The sequence below is a fragment of the Lutjanus erythropterus genome, chromosome 22 (assembly GCF_056507025.1).
Source record: "Lutjanus erythropterus isolate fLutEry1 chromosome 22, fLutEry1.hap2, whole genome shotgun sequence".
Classification (NCBI taxonomy): domain Eukaryota; kingdom Metazoa; phylum Chordata; class Actinopteri; order Lutjaniformes; family Lutjanidae; genus Lutjanus; species Lutjanus erythropterus.
This window is the reverse complement of record NC_139338.1, coordinates 6,639,771-6,655,458: the sequence shown is the minus strand read 5'-3', so window position 1 is coordinate 6,655,458 and position 15,688 is coordinate 6,639,771. Positions and strand designations below refer to the sequence as shown.

Sequence of the window (15,688 nt, the reverse complement as noted above, 5' to 3'; positions counted from 1 at the left end):
ACAGCACAAAACAAGGCAGCTGGGAGGAATGGTAATATTCAAGTTATACACACGTCTCACGTAAAGTCTTGTCTCAGGGTCCAGATAAAGTCAATCCACCTTGACCATATACTTGTACATTTATCTTGTTGTAGTCTGAGGGAATGTGTTGTATGTCCTCAAACAAGGGGGTCAGGGGTTTCAGCCACTTATGAGTTAAGAGCATTTTTACACGCAGTGTGGTGGAAAATCTGAAAATGAAAACAGGCACGAAGACTATCTTTGTGGTGTTTTAATAGAGCTCTGCAAAGGATCAGTACACAGTCACACAGAGTGTAAAAGGAACTGACAAAGAATCACAAGTGTACTTCTGTCTTATGGAATAAGGAAAACAAGTAAGGGTTGAGACAGGATGATTATGAAGTGCTTATCAAAAGGGTCAGGATGTGCTCGTTATAAGTGTCTGAGTGTCTGACAAATCAGGAGAACTGAAAACGGACTATAAGGAATAAAATATAGTTCAGCACATATTTTACCACTACAGTATGCAGAGGTGTGATCAGAATAGAATGGTAGTGACACAACATGAGGAAGGTGCCGTCAACCTGTCCTCCTATAGTAAGAAAAGGGACAGAGTAAGTCATAAACGCTTGGTAAACAGAACTATATTGCATGGTTGTAGAACATTTCCCTTAAGTTGGCTTCTTATTTACAGGATGATCACCAGTGTTTTCTGACACTAAGCTAAAAATTAAGCTCTTTAATTAAATATTTCCACCAGGTCATAACACAAAGTGTTGATGGGAGTCTACAGAAGTTCCCTGTGCACAGGCACCAGTCACAGCTTTTAATAAGTCATTGTCATGATGTGCCACGAGGCAAAGATGATTAAAGTGACAGTTCACCACAAAAATGTAAAAGAGGCTTTGGTTAAGGTTAAGGAAGAAGCCTGGTCTTGGTTAAATAATAAAAAAACATTAAAAGTGACTTTGAGTACAAAACAGGACATTTGCACCATCTCTCTCTCTCTCTGACCTTAATCAAAGTGCTTTTCTTGCCCAAACATAACCCTATGTGGGAAACACCAGTAAACAGCTTCCAGTGTATGAAAAACACGAAACAAGCAGTTTATTTTCCCAGTCTTAATAAAATTTCACGACTCTGTAGGTTGTAATTGATAGAAATATGAATGACAGTAATGTTCTCCTGTATCTCTTCCATATCCCTATTCGCACAGGACTAGTATTACTCGGGGAACTCTAGTAATTTGTAATAAATATTTTTTTTTTTTAAATGGTCCACTGCAAATTACCTACATATCTCACAGAACACAGAGATCCTGTGATGTTACTAGTCCTCTATGATTTTTAGGTCATTATTTCTTTGTACATCTGTTTTCTGTTGTCAGACAACTGAACAAGTATGAGATTTGATTGTACGATGATGATACTAATACTGTGCAAATAGGGCTTAAATATGTGGCTCTCAGACTGGGGTCTGGGACCTCTGCAAGTGGTCAAATGATTATTACCCTGATCACATGTTGATCTCCATGCTGCCAAACAAAATTGAATTTTAAAATGGTGTTTTGGACTTTTCGCCAGGGCTGTTTATGTAGTACAAAGAGGGAGAAAGTCCACATATGGAGGCAGGGGGGTGGATGGATGGCTCAAACAAAACACAGGACTTTCATCAAGGGGGTCCACGTGAAACCAAAAGTTGTAACGTTACAACATGACTTTTGTGTTGTTCATCGCTTCAGTGACACATGACTTTTATAGTTATGGTAACCTCAAACGCTTTCTTTGTCATCAGATAAACCTAAGCAAGTAGTTAACAAAACCACAACCCTTTTTAGCATTATTGTCAGATACAGCAGCCAAATGGTACTTTCTGAGAGGCCTCAAGAAGACACTGTTAGTCATTGAAGGGTCATGAACAGAAAAGTTTGTGGAGCACTGCCATATGCACATTTGGCAGTTTGTCAAAGCAAGAATCTTGTGGTTACAACTTCTCTGTGCTAAAATTGAATTTTTATTTGATCTGGTGTATAATTTCAGGTAAAATGAACCCTCAAAGAGCACAGGTGTTGCTGTCACTGGACGCTAACGCAGTCAGCTCACTCAAAGAGGGGATCAACTTAAAGAAAAACCCAGAGGACGGTAAATGTTACATCATATACAAGAGCAACGATGGCCTTAAAGCATGCAAGAACCAGTGCAAACACCAAGGAGGGTTGTTCATCAAAGACATCGAGGACCTGGACGGCAGGTGAGACGTTCTGAGTGACGCACATACCAAGACATTATCAAACCTTTCATTACAACTGACAGGCTGCTCTGTTCTCACAGGACAGTTAAATGCACCAAACACAACTGGAAGTTAAACGTCTCAACAATGAAATATGTGAATCCACCAGACAGCTTCTTGCAGGATGAGCTCGGTAAGCCTGCGTCTGGAGTGCGGTGGTGTTGATGTTTGGTCTGAAGCAGAGTTCAGGTGTGGGTGTGCATGACAACCATCTGGGGCCATTGTCTTCCTGGATCACTGGAACTGGCAGGTTTATTAAACAACAGCAATAGACAGTTAGCAGATGTATAAAACTTAAACAGACACTGGCCACTGCAGCACTATTTTTGGTCTGTCCTGTTGGTTTTGCTGCTGGCAGCAGTGTTGTGTGTGAGGGAAAACAGAGGAAAGTTACAGATCATTTATTCCAAGAATGAAACTTATACGCGTCCGAATGAGATGCATCAATACACTCGTGCTGCATTGAGTTTTCTGATTCACATTCAGCTTTTTACTGATACAGGCTGTCTGAACCGATGCACTTGTATCTTACACATTAAATTCTAGTGCATCGGATGCATGAGTGAATTGTTATACCCCTATTATTTATTGTCCATGTTGGATTACGTGTGGTCTAGCACACTCTTCAATTTTGATCTTACCTAAGAACAAAGGAGGGAAGTATGAAATTATTGATTAATGCCACAAAAGTCCTTAAATTGTTCACACTCACAACTAAAGATCAAATCTGTACGATTAATGCATAAGGCACATTGTGTTTTCTTCTTGTGTGAATAAACAATTTGTAAAGCTTCCTCATTTGTTAGTTAATATTCTTTGGTGCAAACTATTTTTAGAAAAAAAAATGCTTTTAAAACATGACTAAAAGTTGTGCAGACATGTCCCCAGTGTATATGACACCTATGTTATTTCAATTCACTACCTGAAAAGCACTATATTATTATTATTATTATTATTATTATTATTATTATTATTATTATTATTATTATTATTATCATGTGATTATTAGGAGTTGATTCATCCAGAGCAATAGGTGGCACCAATTTCCCAGTCAGAAAACCATGTAGTATTATAGAGTGAATTGACCAGAGTAAGTCAGAGACACTAAGTAAACAAAACTCAACACTCCCATTGGTGCAGAGCGTAGCGAGGACACAGCCTATTGACCATTTGTCTGTGTAAATATATTTCCAGAGGGAACAGGAAGAGTTGGTGTTTGTTCACCTGGAATAGTTCCCAAGCTGAAGTCCTCCTCCTCATGTTTCACTGATGTCATGGCTGCATTTGCTCACTGCATCACCAAACACATTAAAATATGTTGTTTTTTTTTATATTAGGGCCACAGTTCAATTTGACACTTCTGTGATTCACACAGCCTCTTGTATTATAAATCCTGTGCTACAGACAGCAGCTAATCTGTGATGTCTTACAGATACCAAGAAGTGACAATCTGTCACATCCTTTCATCATCATCGCAACTTTATCATCATAATTGTCCACATAATAATGATAATAATTATAATAGTAGTAAAATAAAACATTAATTGCAACTATGTAATGGCACTACACAGTATTCATTAAGTTAATTAAAATTAAAAAAAAACTAGTGCTTATTTTCAGAATACTTCAGAAACATGAGTTCTTCTAACTTGAAGTCTTATGATTTGAAATGATGAGTTGAATGAATATACTGCACAGTTCAATCGATTCATTAATTTAAGTTTCTAAAGAAACATGATCAGCATAATAGCAGACTTCCCAGCATGCATTGTTTGACAGTTAAAACTCTCTTGAGACCCTTATTTTTAATAATTTGAAAAAAAGAACAAAACATATAAAATGACAACTTGCTGTGTGTCTCTACTACACTTTAAGATGAGTCTCGGTTGTTTGTTTTCACAATAATGATAAAACCTGCGAACCATGAAGAAGCTTAGTATTGAATTCAGTTCCTGCCTCCTTACAATTAATATTTAATTGACTGGGAACAGTTTCACATATTGTCTTTCCAGTAGGAGCAGCTGCAGCTCTAAGTTCATTATGTGACACAACAAAGCAACTCTTTAAAATGAAGGAATTGAAAAGGAAATTAAATGTGTCTGTCATGTTTGTTAGTGTGACTGAAGAGATGTTAGTTCAACTTCATCAAGCGTCATGAAGCCTTCATAACTTCTTAAAGCCTCTGTGCACCTGCACAGGTGTTTTCAGTTCATCTGTCTGATTAGACTTCTCTGGACTGTGGGCGTGTACAGATAGAATTGATTGGCATCCTCCTGAGTCTCCTGTTAGCTTTGTTGCACCTGGTAGGGCGGGACAAAACGCACATTTATCATTCTTATTTGTAGATGAGATTTGTCCAATCAGCCACCTCTGTCGAAACACCTCTGTGGGTGGACAGAGAATTAAAGCTTATTGAACCTGTTTTCTCAAGCGCAACTGAATTAATATCAAGTTTGTCTAGAAAAGTTTTTTTGTTTGGAATTATTAAAAACACTTGACCTCAAATTGACTCAACTTAAAATGTATTTTTTTTTAGGTAAAACTTTTTTTTTAACATTGTCTTATAATCATCAGTTGCAACTGTATAATAGCCATACAAATAATGTTTGTAAACTTTTAAAAACTAATTAATAATGATTTACAATCTAATTATTAAGTATTAATAAAGTGTACAACTATTTGGTCCATCTCTGTATGTAATATTTCTTAAAGGTTTACAAATGATTTGGTAATCATTAACAAACATTTACTATAGTATAGAAAATGTTAGGATGTGTGCAACAATCAACTCACTAATTTAATCACAATTTAATTATGATTGTCTCTCATCAGCTGTGATACAGTTAATTATTTTGTATGACACATTTTAATTATAAAATTAGAAATTATAGGGGGGGGAATGTGAACTAATTGTATTTTTAATTTATTCTGTGAAGTGTGTTTTGTTGGAGTTTTTCTGTCCTCAAGGCAATCTGAGATGTGTGTGTTCTTGATTAATTCTGTAGAACTGGGAGCTGTAAGTCAAAATAATAATGCCATGTTATTTTATCTATTTAAAACATTCAGAACAATGTAACTGACATCTGCAAATCCAAATGAGCTTGTGTGTGTGTGTGTGTGTGTTATGTCTCACACAGAGGTAGAGATTTTGGATGATGGGGGGCTTCAGTTGGTCGAGCTGAGCCCCATCGACCCCTGGCTGACTGACCCATGGGAGCCTCTGGAGCTCCGGGAAGGAGAAGTCAAAGTAAGTATCCTGATGTTTACACAGGAAAGTTTTTTACACCACACCCCACATTACAGTTATACAATGTAATTCCTCTACAAAAATACAGAGTTTAGAAAAAGTTTACATTTTGAAGGATTTGAACGTTAAATTTTGTGGAACATGGAGCAATAGTGCATGCAAAAAATGAGTACTGCAGTCCAGATAGTGAGTTGGACCCACAGACTGTATATTATTTATTGTATATTAAATAGGTTGAGATCATTTTTGATATGATCTTTTGTTGAAGCAAGTTGTTTCTCCCCACCCCATCTTCCCCAGACTTGGGGAAGCTCTGTAGGCTGCAGGAGTACAAACACATCAGTCCAACACCGTAAAGTGACAATAACAAGCGAGGAGATGGGTCCTCCACTGTAAGGTGATCAGGTGCTTATTACTGGCTGCCTGTCTCACAGCTGCAAAACTCCATTAACATTTTGCTCAATTTAACTACTATAAACATCTTATCCTTCTGAAATATTATTAATGCTTTCTTGAGACTCATAAGCAGACACTAACTCATTCAGTGAAGATTCAACATGAATTTGAAGTCTAATTTATTTGAAACAGGCACACAAAAACAGTTATTCCAGCCTGGAAGGGAAATTTCAAGCAGGGACACCACAGCTGCAGCTCCGCTGTCAGAGAAGTGACAGCAGCGCTTCATCTCAGATGACATATCATAATCATTTTATGATTTATTACAACAAATATATTACTTATTTGTCCTTTAAGGATTACAGCAGAAAACACATTTAAATAAATTTGTATTAATCTTCAATTTATTTGTGTTGTAATATCTGTCTATTTTGGCAATTGAATCATCAAAATAATAATGTGACATCTGCCAACTGTAAAAGTGCAAACTTTCCTTCAAGGTGACTTACTTGACCCACGCCTGCATGGAGCTGCAGCTGGGACAGAGACGGTTCATGTTCGACCCGTGGTTGAAGGGTCCTGCATTTGCCAGAGGCTGGTGGCTACTCCATGAGCCTCCAGCTGACGCCCTGGACAAACTGTGTGCAGCGGATCTCATCTACATCAGCCACATGCACTCTGATCACCTCAGGTAAAACCTGTCAATGCTGTTAAAGAGATACCCACTTTAATGCCTTTTTATCTTGCTATCCACGCCATCTTTTCTTTTATCAAGACTCAGTAGCCACATGGGAACTGAGGACAGCAATTGTTCAAGTTTTGAAAGTGAAATTCTTTCTCTGTTGTCGGATTTTGTGCTTCATAATACAGCAAAGTATGATAAAAATAGAACACGCACATCCCGGAGGCCCACTGGGTTGGGTGCTGGATCACAAAAGTATCAAAGGCATGAAAAAGAGAAAAATTATCCACACACCAAAAGAGCCCCTGTATACAATTTATTTAGCGTGATGTTTCGAGCTAGAACGCTCTTCCTCAGACTGCTTCATAATGCACCACACATTTTCAATGGGAGACAGTTTTGGACTGCAGGCTGGTCAGTCTAGTACCTGGACTCTTTTACTAAAAGCCACACTGTTATAACACATGCAGAATATGTCTCGGCACTCTCACTGAAATAAGCAGGGACATCTCTGGAAAAGACATTTGGATGGCAGCATATGTTGCTCCAAAAGCTGTATGTAACTTTCAGCATGAATGGGTCACAGATGTGACAGTTAGTCATGCAGTGGACCATGCATTGTGTGCAAAACACCTCCATACCTTCACAGACACTAGCTTTTGAATGTCATTTTAGACCATTTATCTCAAAGAAGTGCAGCAATTACTTTAAAAAATAATAATACATAATAATAGACAATAGTTATATTTTTATTTTTACCTATCTTTGTTCAGATGTCAGAACAGTGTTAGGGAGGGACTTTCTGAAGCTATTCAACCATTCAACAAGCACTTCTTAAAAAGCATTCTTGCGGTTTTAGGCCTACGGCATTACTGTCAAAGGGGGTTTCACAGTCTGACATGTGCATCTGCAAACCTCCATACAGCTGTTGATGACTGGCTCATTGCTCCTCTGGTGCCCCCGAGCCATACAGTTCCATTCATACCTCCTTCAAAGACGCACCAGAAATAAGATAGCCAATGTATTTTTAAAGAAGAAGAGAAGGGTGAGGATGACGTGAGGTTGTTTACATAGAGACATTACCCTTTACTGCCTGCCAGGCTCCATTCACATATTGTTCAATTTGCCCCGTATAACAATTACAGCTCATAAAAGATGACCTGACAATGAAAATGATTTCTTATGACTCATAAACAGACACTAACTCGTACGGCCAATGTTCGTTCTATAAAATGAGCATACAAAAACAGATGTTCTGCACCAGAAGTTAGTATTGTAGCTGCATGTTTCCTCAATCTGTGATGACATATCATGGTCATTTTATGATTTACAGACAGAATTTGCCTGCAACTACTGTAGCAAAGGCTGGTAAACACGTACACTGAGCATTGTGAGGGTCTTCTATCAGATCCTATACAAGTGTAATACAGACTGACAAACGTAGCAACGCTAATCTTTGCTGTTCTCTGGTGGTCAGGAGTATTAATAACTCCTGTCTGAGATAATGGGTACATGACAAATAAAAATTTGTCAGTTGTCCTGAACCAAACTGTGCCACAGAAACAATAATATAATAGAGTAAACTCTCAAAGTAAACCACCTAACTTAATTGTGACTTAAAAGCAAATACAAAGTTTAAACTGTGGCTCCTTTGGGTTCATTTAGCAGTGATCAACCCCAGTGACAATGTGATGGTGGCTTACTGTGAGATTTTACTTCCTACGACTGACCAGCACCTGATTCCTTATACTGGCTGTGCAGGGGGAGTTGTCATTACTAAATTAATATAGCTTTTAGCTATGCCAAAAGTTCCTATGTATGCTGTTAATGTTTTTAATGGTAAATATTCAAATGCAAATCTGCAGAGCTCTTTATCCTGCAAGAAATGGAATCTTTTTTTGTAAGATAAAGATCTATACTAACAGGTATTCCATTACTGCACTGAGGTGAAGATTATGATGAACCGATCATGGTTTGGGAAGTCAAGTTACTTATATAGTTCAGTGCTTCTACATTTAGGCTGTTTGTAAAATAAAGTATAATTCCATGTAGGGATCTGACCTGTCCTGTATTTTTCCTAGTTATCCCACACTTAAGGTCTTGTCAGAGAGGAGGCCAGATGTCCCCATTTTTGTCGGAGACACATCAAGACCAGTCTTCTGGTTAGTAAAATGATAGAACTGATGAAACTGAAAGAACCCACTTGAATACATTACCAATCAATTGAAATTGAACATATATCATATTTTTTAAGTAACCATTATTCAATTATTCACATGCCTCTGTCTCTGTTTTGATGCAACAGGTATCTAGAGCAAAGTAAAGTCAAGCTGACCAACATTAACATTGTTCCTTTTGGTGTCTGGCAAAATGTAAGCTGTCTTTTGAAATATAAACTGCTATAATGAAACAGAAATGAAAACACTCTGCTATAACGAAAATAGCACAACAGTAATTAGTCACTAATCTGTCCCTTGATCTCTGTCAGATTGACGAACACCTAAGATTCATGATCCTGATGGATGGTGTACATCCTGAAATGGATACCTGCATCATTGTTGAATATAAAGGTGCATAATTTTCAATGACTTTTACCCTATATTTTGAATACCATCACTGGAGCTGCAGAGTAAAAACAAAAATATATTTGCAGGTCATATGATCCTGAACACTGTGGACTGCACCAGGCCAAACGGAGGCAGGCTACCCGAGAAAGTGGACTTAATGATGACTGACTTTGCAGGGGGGGCATCAGGATTCCCCATGACCTTCTGTGGAGGGAAATACAGCGGTGAGGCCCATTTTGCACCAGCAAAATTTAGAGGAAAGTGCTGAGCCCTATACAGTTTCAGTTCATGAAATACTAAGTCCTTTTTTATGTATAGGCTACACATTTGTACAATTAGAGAGGGGCAAAAGAGCTGCATACATCTCCAGAGCTGCAGGAGCTAGTTAGGTAGCGTTTTGCTAACATAAGCTATCAGTTGTAACTAGCTAGCTAAAAAACGATGTAGATTAGCTAGCAAGCAAGCTAGTGTTTTTCTACAGAACAAAACACTAGCTCACTACCTAGCTAAAGGAGTACTGACGGAGGTTACAAAAGGGGTGGGACTTAGAAAGGGTCAATTTCAGCTCACTGCACATCGCAGTGTATTTAAGTTTGAATGTTTTAGATATATCTAAGATATATTTAACCCCATTTTAATGAGAAGAATTAAGCCTTGCACTGACCTAAAATGAGATGGTCAGATATATTTGGTGTGTGCTACACATGACTTGCATAAGGGTGATGGTTTATGTCCGAACCCAGATTCCTGGAAGGCAGACTTTATCAAGAATGAGAGGAAGAAGCTGCTGAATTACAAAGCTCAGCTGGTGAAGTCCCTGCAGCCCAGGATCTACTGTCCCTTTGCTGGCTATTTTGTGGAGGCTCATCCATCAGACAGGTAGAGTTTATACAGAGGGTTTGGCTGTGATCTGTACAATGTGAATGGATAATAAATCCATTTAGCCAAGGAGAAATTACTTTGAATGGCCTTTATACTTCCTTGACGATACAGCTAATATCTTTAGTTCTATTTCAGACTTAGTTAAGAGCTGATATGCAATTCATGCTTATGCGTTTGTCTGTGTCTCTACCATCTATGTCTGTCTGTGTGCAGATACATTAAGGATACAAATGTTAAAAATAGTGCAGAGGACCTCAATGCACTCATCAATAGGCTCACACCAGATATCAAGACATGGACGCCCAAGCCAGGTGCCGTGCTGGACCTCGGCCTCGCTTTGAGAGACACCTCTAACAGGTTGACAACAACTCAAGCACTGTGTGTGTGTTTATATGTGTGTGTCTGTATGTGTGTTTAATCATGTGTTATTTGACTATGAGAAAAGACAAGGACTGTTTGTTCAGTCAGCAAATTACACCTAGATAATTTCCAACACAAATGTCAGTGTTCCAACAGAGTGTTTAGTTTTGGCCATCATTTCTTCTGGGTGTAATAATGCTGTAACCAGACCTGGAATACAATGACATAGCCACAATTAAGACACACAAGCAGTGAAACAGCTTGCAAAGAAGCCAGCAGTTCATCCAGATTATCTAAACCACTTTATTTAGTGGTAAAACCATGACAAGCAACATTTGCAATAACAGGGTCTTGCCAGGATGCCTAATTTTCCCTGTAACATGCAGCTTTAGCCTCGATGTAATGTCTGTAGCCACTGATTGCATCATTAAGACCCTTTTACATGGTTATCATCTCAGAATGAGACAGTGTTTCCAAACCAACGTGCATTATTTATGGAGCTAATGGTAAAATTTTCCAGTGCCAGCTTTCATTCATCCAACAAAAATTGGCCTTTGCTGGCTATTAATGAAAAGCTGCTAATGCATTATGCATCAATACATTTTATACAACTTACTTTTGGAATATACAGTATACTGTGAGAATTCTGAGTGGTAAAATCTGCCACTGTTAGCTGCATAAGTGCCATGTGAGGAAGGAAAAGCTTGATAGATGTTGCAACAATAACTAAAGTGTGTTTTGGTGAGCAATACTGTTATTATTACCAAAGGGAATGATGGCTAAACTACAAGGTAACACTTGATTTGAAGGAATATGCATAAAACTGTCATTACACTGTCATAACCATGTCATAACACCTGTCATGTACAGAAGACAACTTGACATTAACCAAGACAAAAATGAAGATGGCCAGTTGGACAAGATGGAGTACAGTACTGAGGTGGTTTTAATTTAATGCCAAGTTGTCATAACACAGATATCAACAGGTTATGTTGTCTTGGTTAATGACATGTTGCCATATCAAAGACATCTCAAACAATGTCACCTTTCCATTAAAAATTACATAATTGCCTGAATGATACTTAACCTTAATGATACTTAACAGTCATAAACATTAATAAAGACTGTCATGTTCATAACAGGGGTCATGACTTAGTTATGACAGTGTAAGTACACATATGCACACATCCTCAAAACCAGAGTTACCAACCACCAAAATTCCAAAATTGTAATATAATTTAGACCTCTAAATTGAAGCTTATTTTTGTGAATATGTACTTTATTACTTTATTAAACATAGTGAAGCCATCACCAATCCCCCAGCCAGTGCAAAAATCTACAAGGACAATTGGGATTTCGACTCATATGTGGATGAACTGAACAGCGCCATCAGCAGTGAGATATTTAAACATCAACGCTGGATCCAGTTTTATTACACCTGGGCAGGCTTTCAAAACTACAACCTTGTCGTGCGGGTAAATAACAAAAGCCAGACCCTCTCCATGTCACTTTTGGCTCTTCCTTTGCATAAGCTTTTTCTGAGCACTGTAGCATATTAATTATGTGTGGGACCTATTTTGTATCCAGGGCTTTGTTCTTCTTAATGGTCAGGGAGTGAAAGAGTCTCGGGGTCAACCGTTCTGTAAATATCCTAAATCAAATTCCAGCCAGTGATCTTTATTGCATGCCATCCCTCCTCTCTCCTCACATTTCCTGTCACCTGGCTTCCTGCTATCAAAAAAAGATTATAAAAGTCATACGGTGCAATTGAAACCTAACAGTTCCATTTTAGAGGGCCAGCTCACCCAAATTAGAAAAAAGATGTTTTTTGTTCTACTTAAACTTTTTCTGCCATCCATGTGAGAACTTTTGGCATTTCAGGTGCCACACACAATAAAATGGTGCCTAAACACACACAATGAAATTTCTTCTGCAAGGGATCTCTCAGTCAAAGCAATGACAAAAGACAGACTTATCAGACTTAGTCATATCGTGAAGTAGCGTGGGATCACGGGAGTTGTTGTCTTTGTTATTAAACAACCACCATTACAGATGAAAATTTATCTGGTGTTACTCAGACAGAAATCTTGTTCATGGACGAGGGAATGTATTAAAGTTTTATTCACACTGTTAGCCACGTTCACCGACTTCCTTCCAAACTGACATAACATGGAGCACATTCAATCTGAAAACACTGCACAATGTTTTGCTGCGGTTTCTGGGTTGAAGGTGTTTACTTGAAATGATGTGCAATGAACTTTGAGGTATGTTTTTCTTATTTGGGGTACTGTACCAGAGCAGTTTTGTGTATATAAAAACACAGTGTTAAAAATCATTTCTGATTGTTGGAAACACTGGGGATAAAATAAGTACACTACTGAACAAAATATATAACGTAGGAATAGTCATTTTTAGATCATTTCATACAAAACGTTGCATATTATACCTTTAAAAAAATGTAAAAACTATAATAAACACAAACTTTCTATGGATATGTGGTCCCTATGATAACTGGTGGTTTTAAGAGGAACAAACAAAATTGAATTCACCCATGTAGTACTAGGTCGGGCAGGACTCTACAGATATGCTGGAGGCTCTGTGAGGCTGTAAAGTGGTAAACAACAGCATGCTAATATGCTCACAGTAACAGGGCTAACATGCTGAGGTTTAGCAGGTATGGTTACCACATTCACCATTTTAACTTGGCATATAAACATGCTAACATTTGCTAATTAACATTAAACATAAGCCTAAATTACAACTAAGGCTGATGGGAATGTCATTGATTCTGCACATTCTGGACACTGAAATTTTAAACTCAGGGTGGTGCAAGACGACAAATCTGGGAATCACCAATGTTACGAGGATTGTGTGCAAAGTTTTGTGGCAATCTATTAGTTGTTGAGATATTTTATCCTGGACCAAAGTGGTGGATGGACTGACTGACTGACTGACCAACATTACTACCCCTAACAAAAAATAAACTATCTGAGATAACTTTTTTATGACTAAGTTTAGTGGCATTTTTCAGTTTTTATACACATAATACTCTATATAGTTCTGAGAGACAAAAATAAATATAATAAAATTAAATACTAATAATAATTCAATAAAATGTAATACGACAACCAAACTAAACAAGAAAAATATGACTAGATACAAAAAACAAATAAAATAACTAAATTGATCAATAGTGAAACAATTATAACATAAGGAAAGACACACCAAAGGCACTTGGGTAGCACACAATATTATTTAAATTAAATATGTTCAATGAAATGAAGAGATAGCTCATTTTAAAATGAACATCAATGGTTTTGTGAGGGACGCCACAGATTAGAAGCAGGTGCTTAGTTTTTTCATATGACAGCAGCCCCTGCTGTCACTCACATCAACATGGGACATGCAAGAACACGTGGAGCTTATTTCATGTGTCCTCAACACCTCTTTTCCTTTCCTTCCAGCTTTGCATGGTCCTCCTGGGCTGTTGTCTTTCAAAAAACCTGGTCTGTTCCCCTGAGTATTGAGCTTATTATTGAACTGAAAACTGGTCCTACTTTCTTTCTCGCTGTTGCTTTCTTTCTGTTGCCAACTTATTCAAAGCGGTTGTCTGTTTGATGAAATGCATATGTCCCAACTTGTATATCCATTCAAGGTGATTGAAACAGATGACAACTTTGAACCTCTTACTGATGGCTACAACTATTTAGTGGACTTCATGGATCTGTCGTTCCCCACCAAGAGGCCTGACAGAGAGCACTCCTACATAGAGGTGAGACATCTTCAACACACAGCAACATAGAGCTCTGGCATAGAAATGTTTTTTTTTTCTTTTTTAATATTCAAAAAATGGATGTCGAGTCTTTGTACAGGGAGGGGAGATCGTATGGCTGTCTGATCACAATATATATGGTAAATCAAATGTCATATTGGCCATGGAAATGATGCTTTCTCATAACCACAATATAGTTTTTGACATTTGACCAGGACAATTGGTCAGGGACATGACATCACTACCCACTGTTTGCGGGGAACTACTGAACAATCATGTATTAGAAGATACCAGTGGAAGGCTTTATGTTAAGCCAAACTACCACTTTCTCCTGGCTATAGAGCTTTTGGCCATTTACTGGAATGGTGAAATGTCTCTGCCTTTCCATATCCATAGATGTCTGCAACGATATAAAGTTCTTAAATCCAGAATAGTATCCTCAAAAATGCTGTAAAAGATGTGGCACAGTTTATTGTCTGCCACATAATGTATATACAAAACCCTGTGCTTTAAATGCCAGTGTCCTGATAATCCAAAGGTAAAAGACGGTATAATGTTCATGGCCACTTCCAGTCCCAAAAAAGGATTACTTATGAAGAACTGGTCCAACAAAGAGTTCAGAATAAAAAACAATTGAACAATTCAGGCTGTGACATCATTGAGTTGGAGCCTTGGCTGTGTCCCCAGGACTTCTCAGTCTTTGGTATCTATCCATTGTTTGTTTGAGTGAGACCGCTTGCTCCTCAAGTGGCTTATTAGTCTTTTGTAAGCATTCGTTAGCATCTTTCAAGCAGTCTTTGGCCTCTGTCAAGTGGTCATTGGCCTCTTTCAAGGTGTCACGCTCTTCTCCTAGCTGAGACTTTACTGCTATATCTCCGTTTGGATTCTCTCGGTCTCAAATGTCTCAACAAATGAGCTGAAATGAAAGTAGCTTGCTGTTAACACAGCCGGTGCTGGTATCGATACTGATTGAGATTCAGTCAGTTGGTCTTGTGGAGTACCCTGATCATGTCCAAGTAGTGATTGTGGCAATTGTTCGTGTAAAAACATCCTGGATCAGTAACAATACTTGGATGTGGTGGGGATGAGTCTGGGGAGTCAGTGGAGGAAGTGACAGACTTCAGCACATACCTGGAATGTGTAGGTCCATGTGTCTGAGTTTGCGTGGGGTCTCAGAGCAGCAGATGTGAAATTGGAGTGGAAAAGGGAGATGGACCTGGGTGTGACCTGGGTTGGATCTCTGGTCTGGTTAGCTGTTGGTCTAGGCATGGTGGTCCCATAACAACTGGGATGGGAGTGAAGCCCACTGTGTGCTGGGTGTGTGAAGACCATGAAGGACCCTGGGCTGCTGGGTAGTCATCTGGAGGACCTGGGCGCCATTTCTTCTCAGTGGAAGTCATCTTGGCATGGCTGGCAAACAGGCAGGGGGTGGCTGGTTGGGACACATAGGACTGGCATGGCAGATCATCTGCATGCGGGCCCAATTCTCCAAT

General features: G+C 38.5%; 1 protein-coding gene across 1 annotated transcript in view; it reads left to right on the top strand.

The window, feature by feature from the left end:
* The window catches only part of cmah (cytidine monophospho-N-acetylneuraminic acid hydroxylase), a 33,941-nt gene that overhangs the window by 5,000 nt on the left and 13,253 nt on the right, over positions 1-15,688 (top strand). The window contains exons 2-13 of the mRNA XM_084711217.1: positions 2,040-2,250; positions 2,331-2,422; positions 5,427-5,536; positions 6,433-6,623; positions 8,696-8,776; positions 8,920-8,986; positions 9,103-9,184; positions 9,268-9,405; positions 9,925-10,060; positions 10,277-10,420; positions 11,724-11,898; positions 14,079-14,195. Coding sequence (XP_084567343.1) covers positions 2,045-2,250; positions 2,331-2,422; positions 5,427-5,536; positions 6,433-6,623; positions 8,696-8,776; positions 8,920-8,986; positions 9,103-9,184; positions 9,268-9,405; positions 9,925-10,060; positions 10,277-10,420; positions 11,724-11,898; positions 14,079-14,195 — 1,539 coding nt within the window. The 5' untranslated portion in view covers positions 2,040-2,044. The remainder of the gene's footprint in view (positions 1-2,039; positions 2,251-2,330; positions 2,423-5,426; positions 5,537-6,432; positions 6,624-8,695; positions 8,777-8,919; positions 8,987-9,102; positions 9,185-9,267; positions 9,406-9,924; positions 10,061-10,276; positions 10,421-11,723; positions 11,899-14,078; positions 14,196-15,688) is intronic.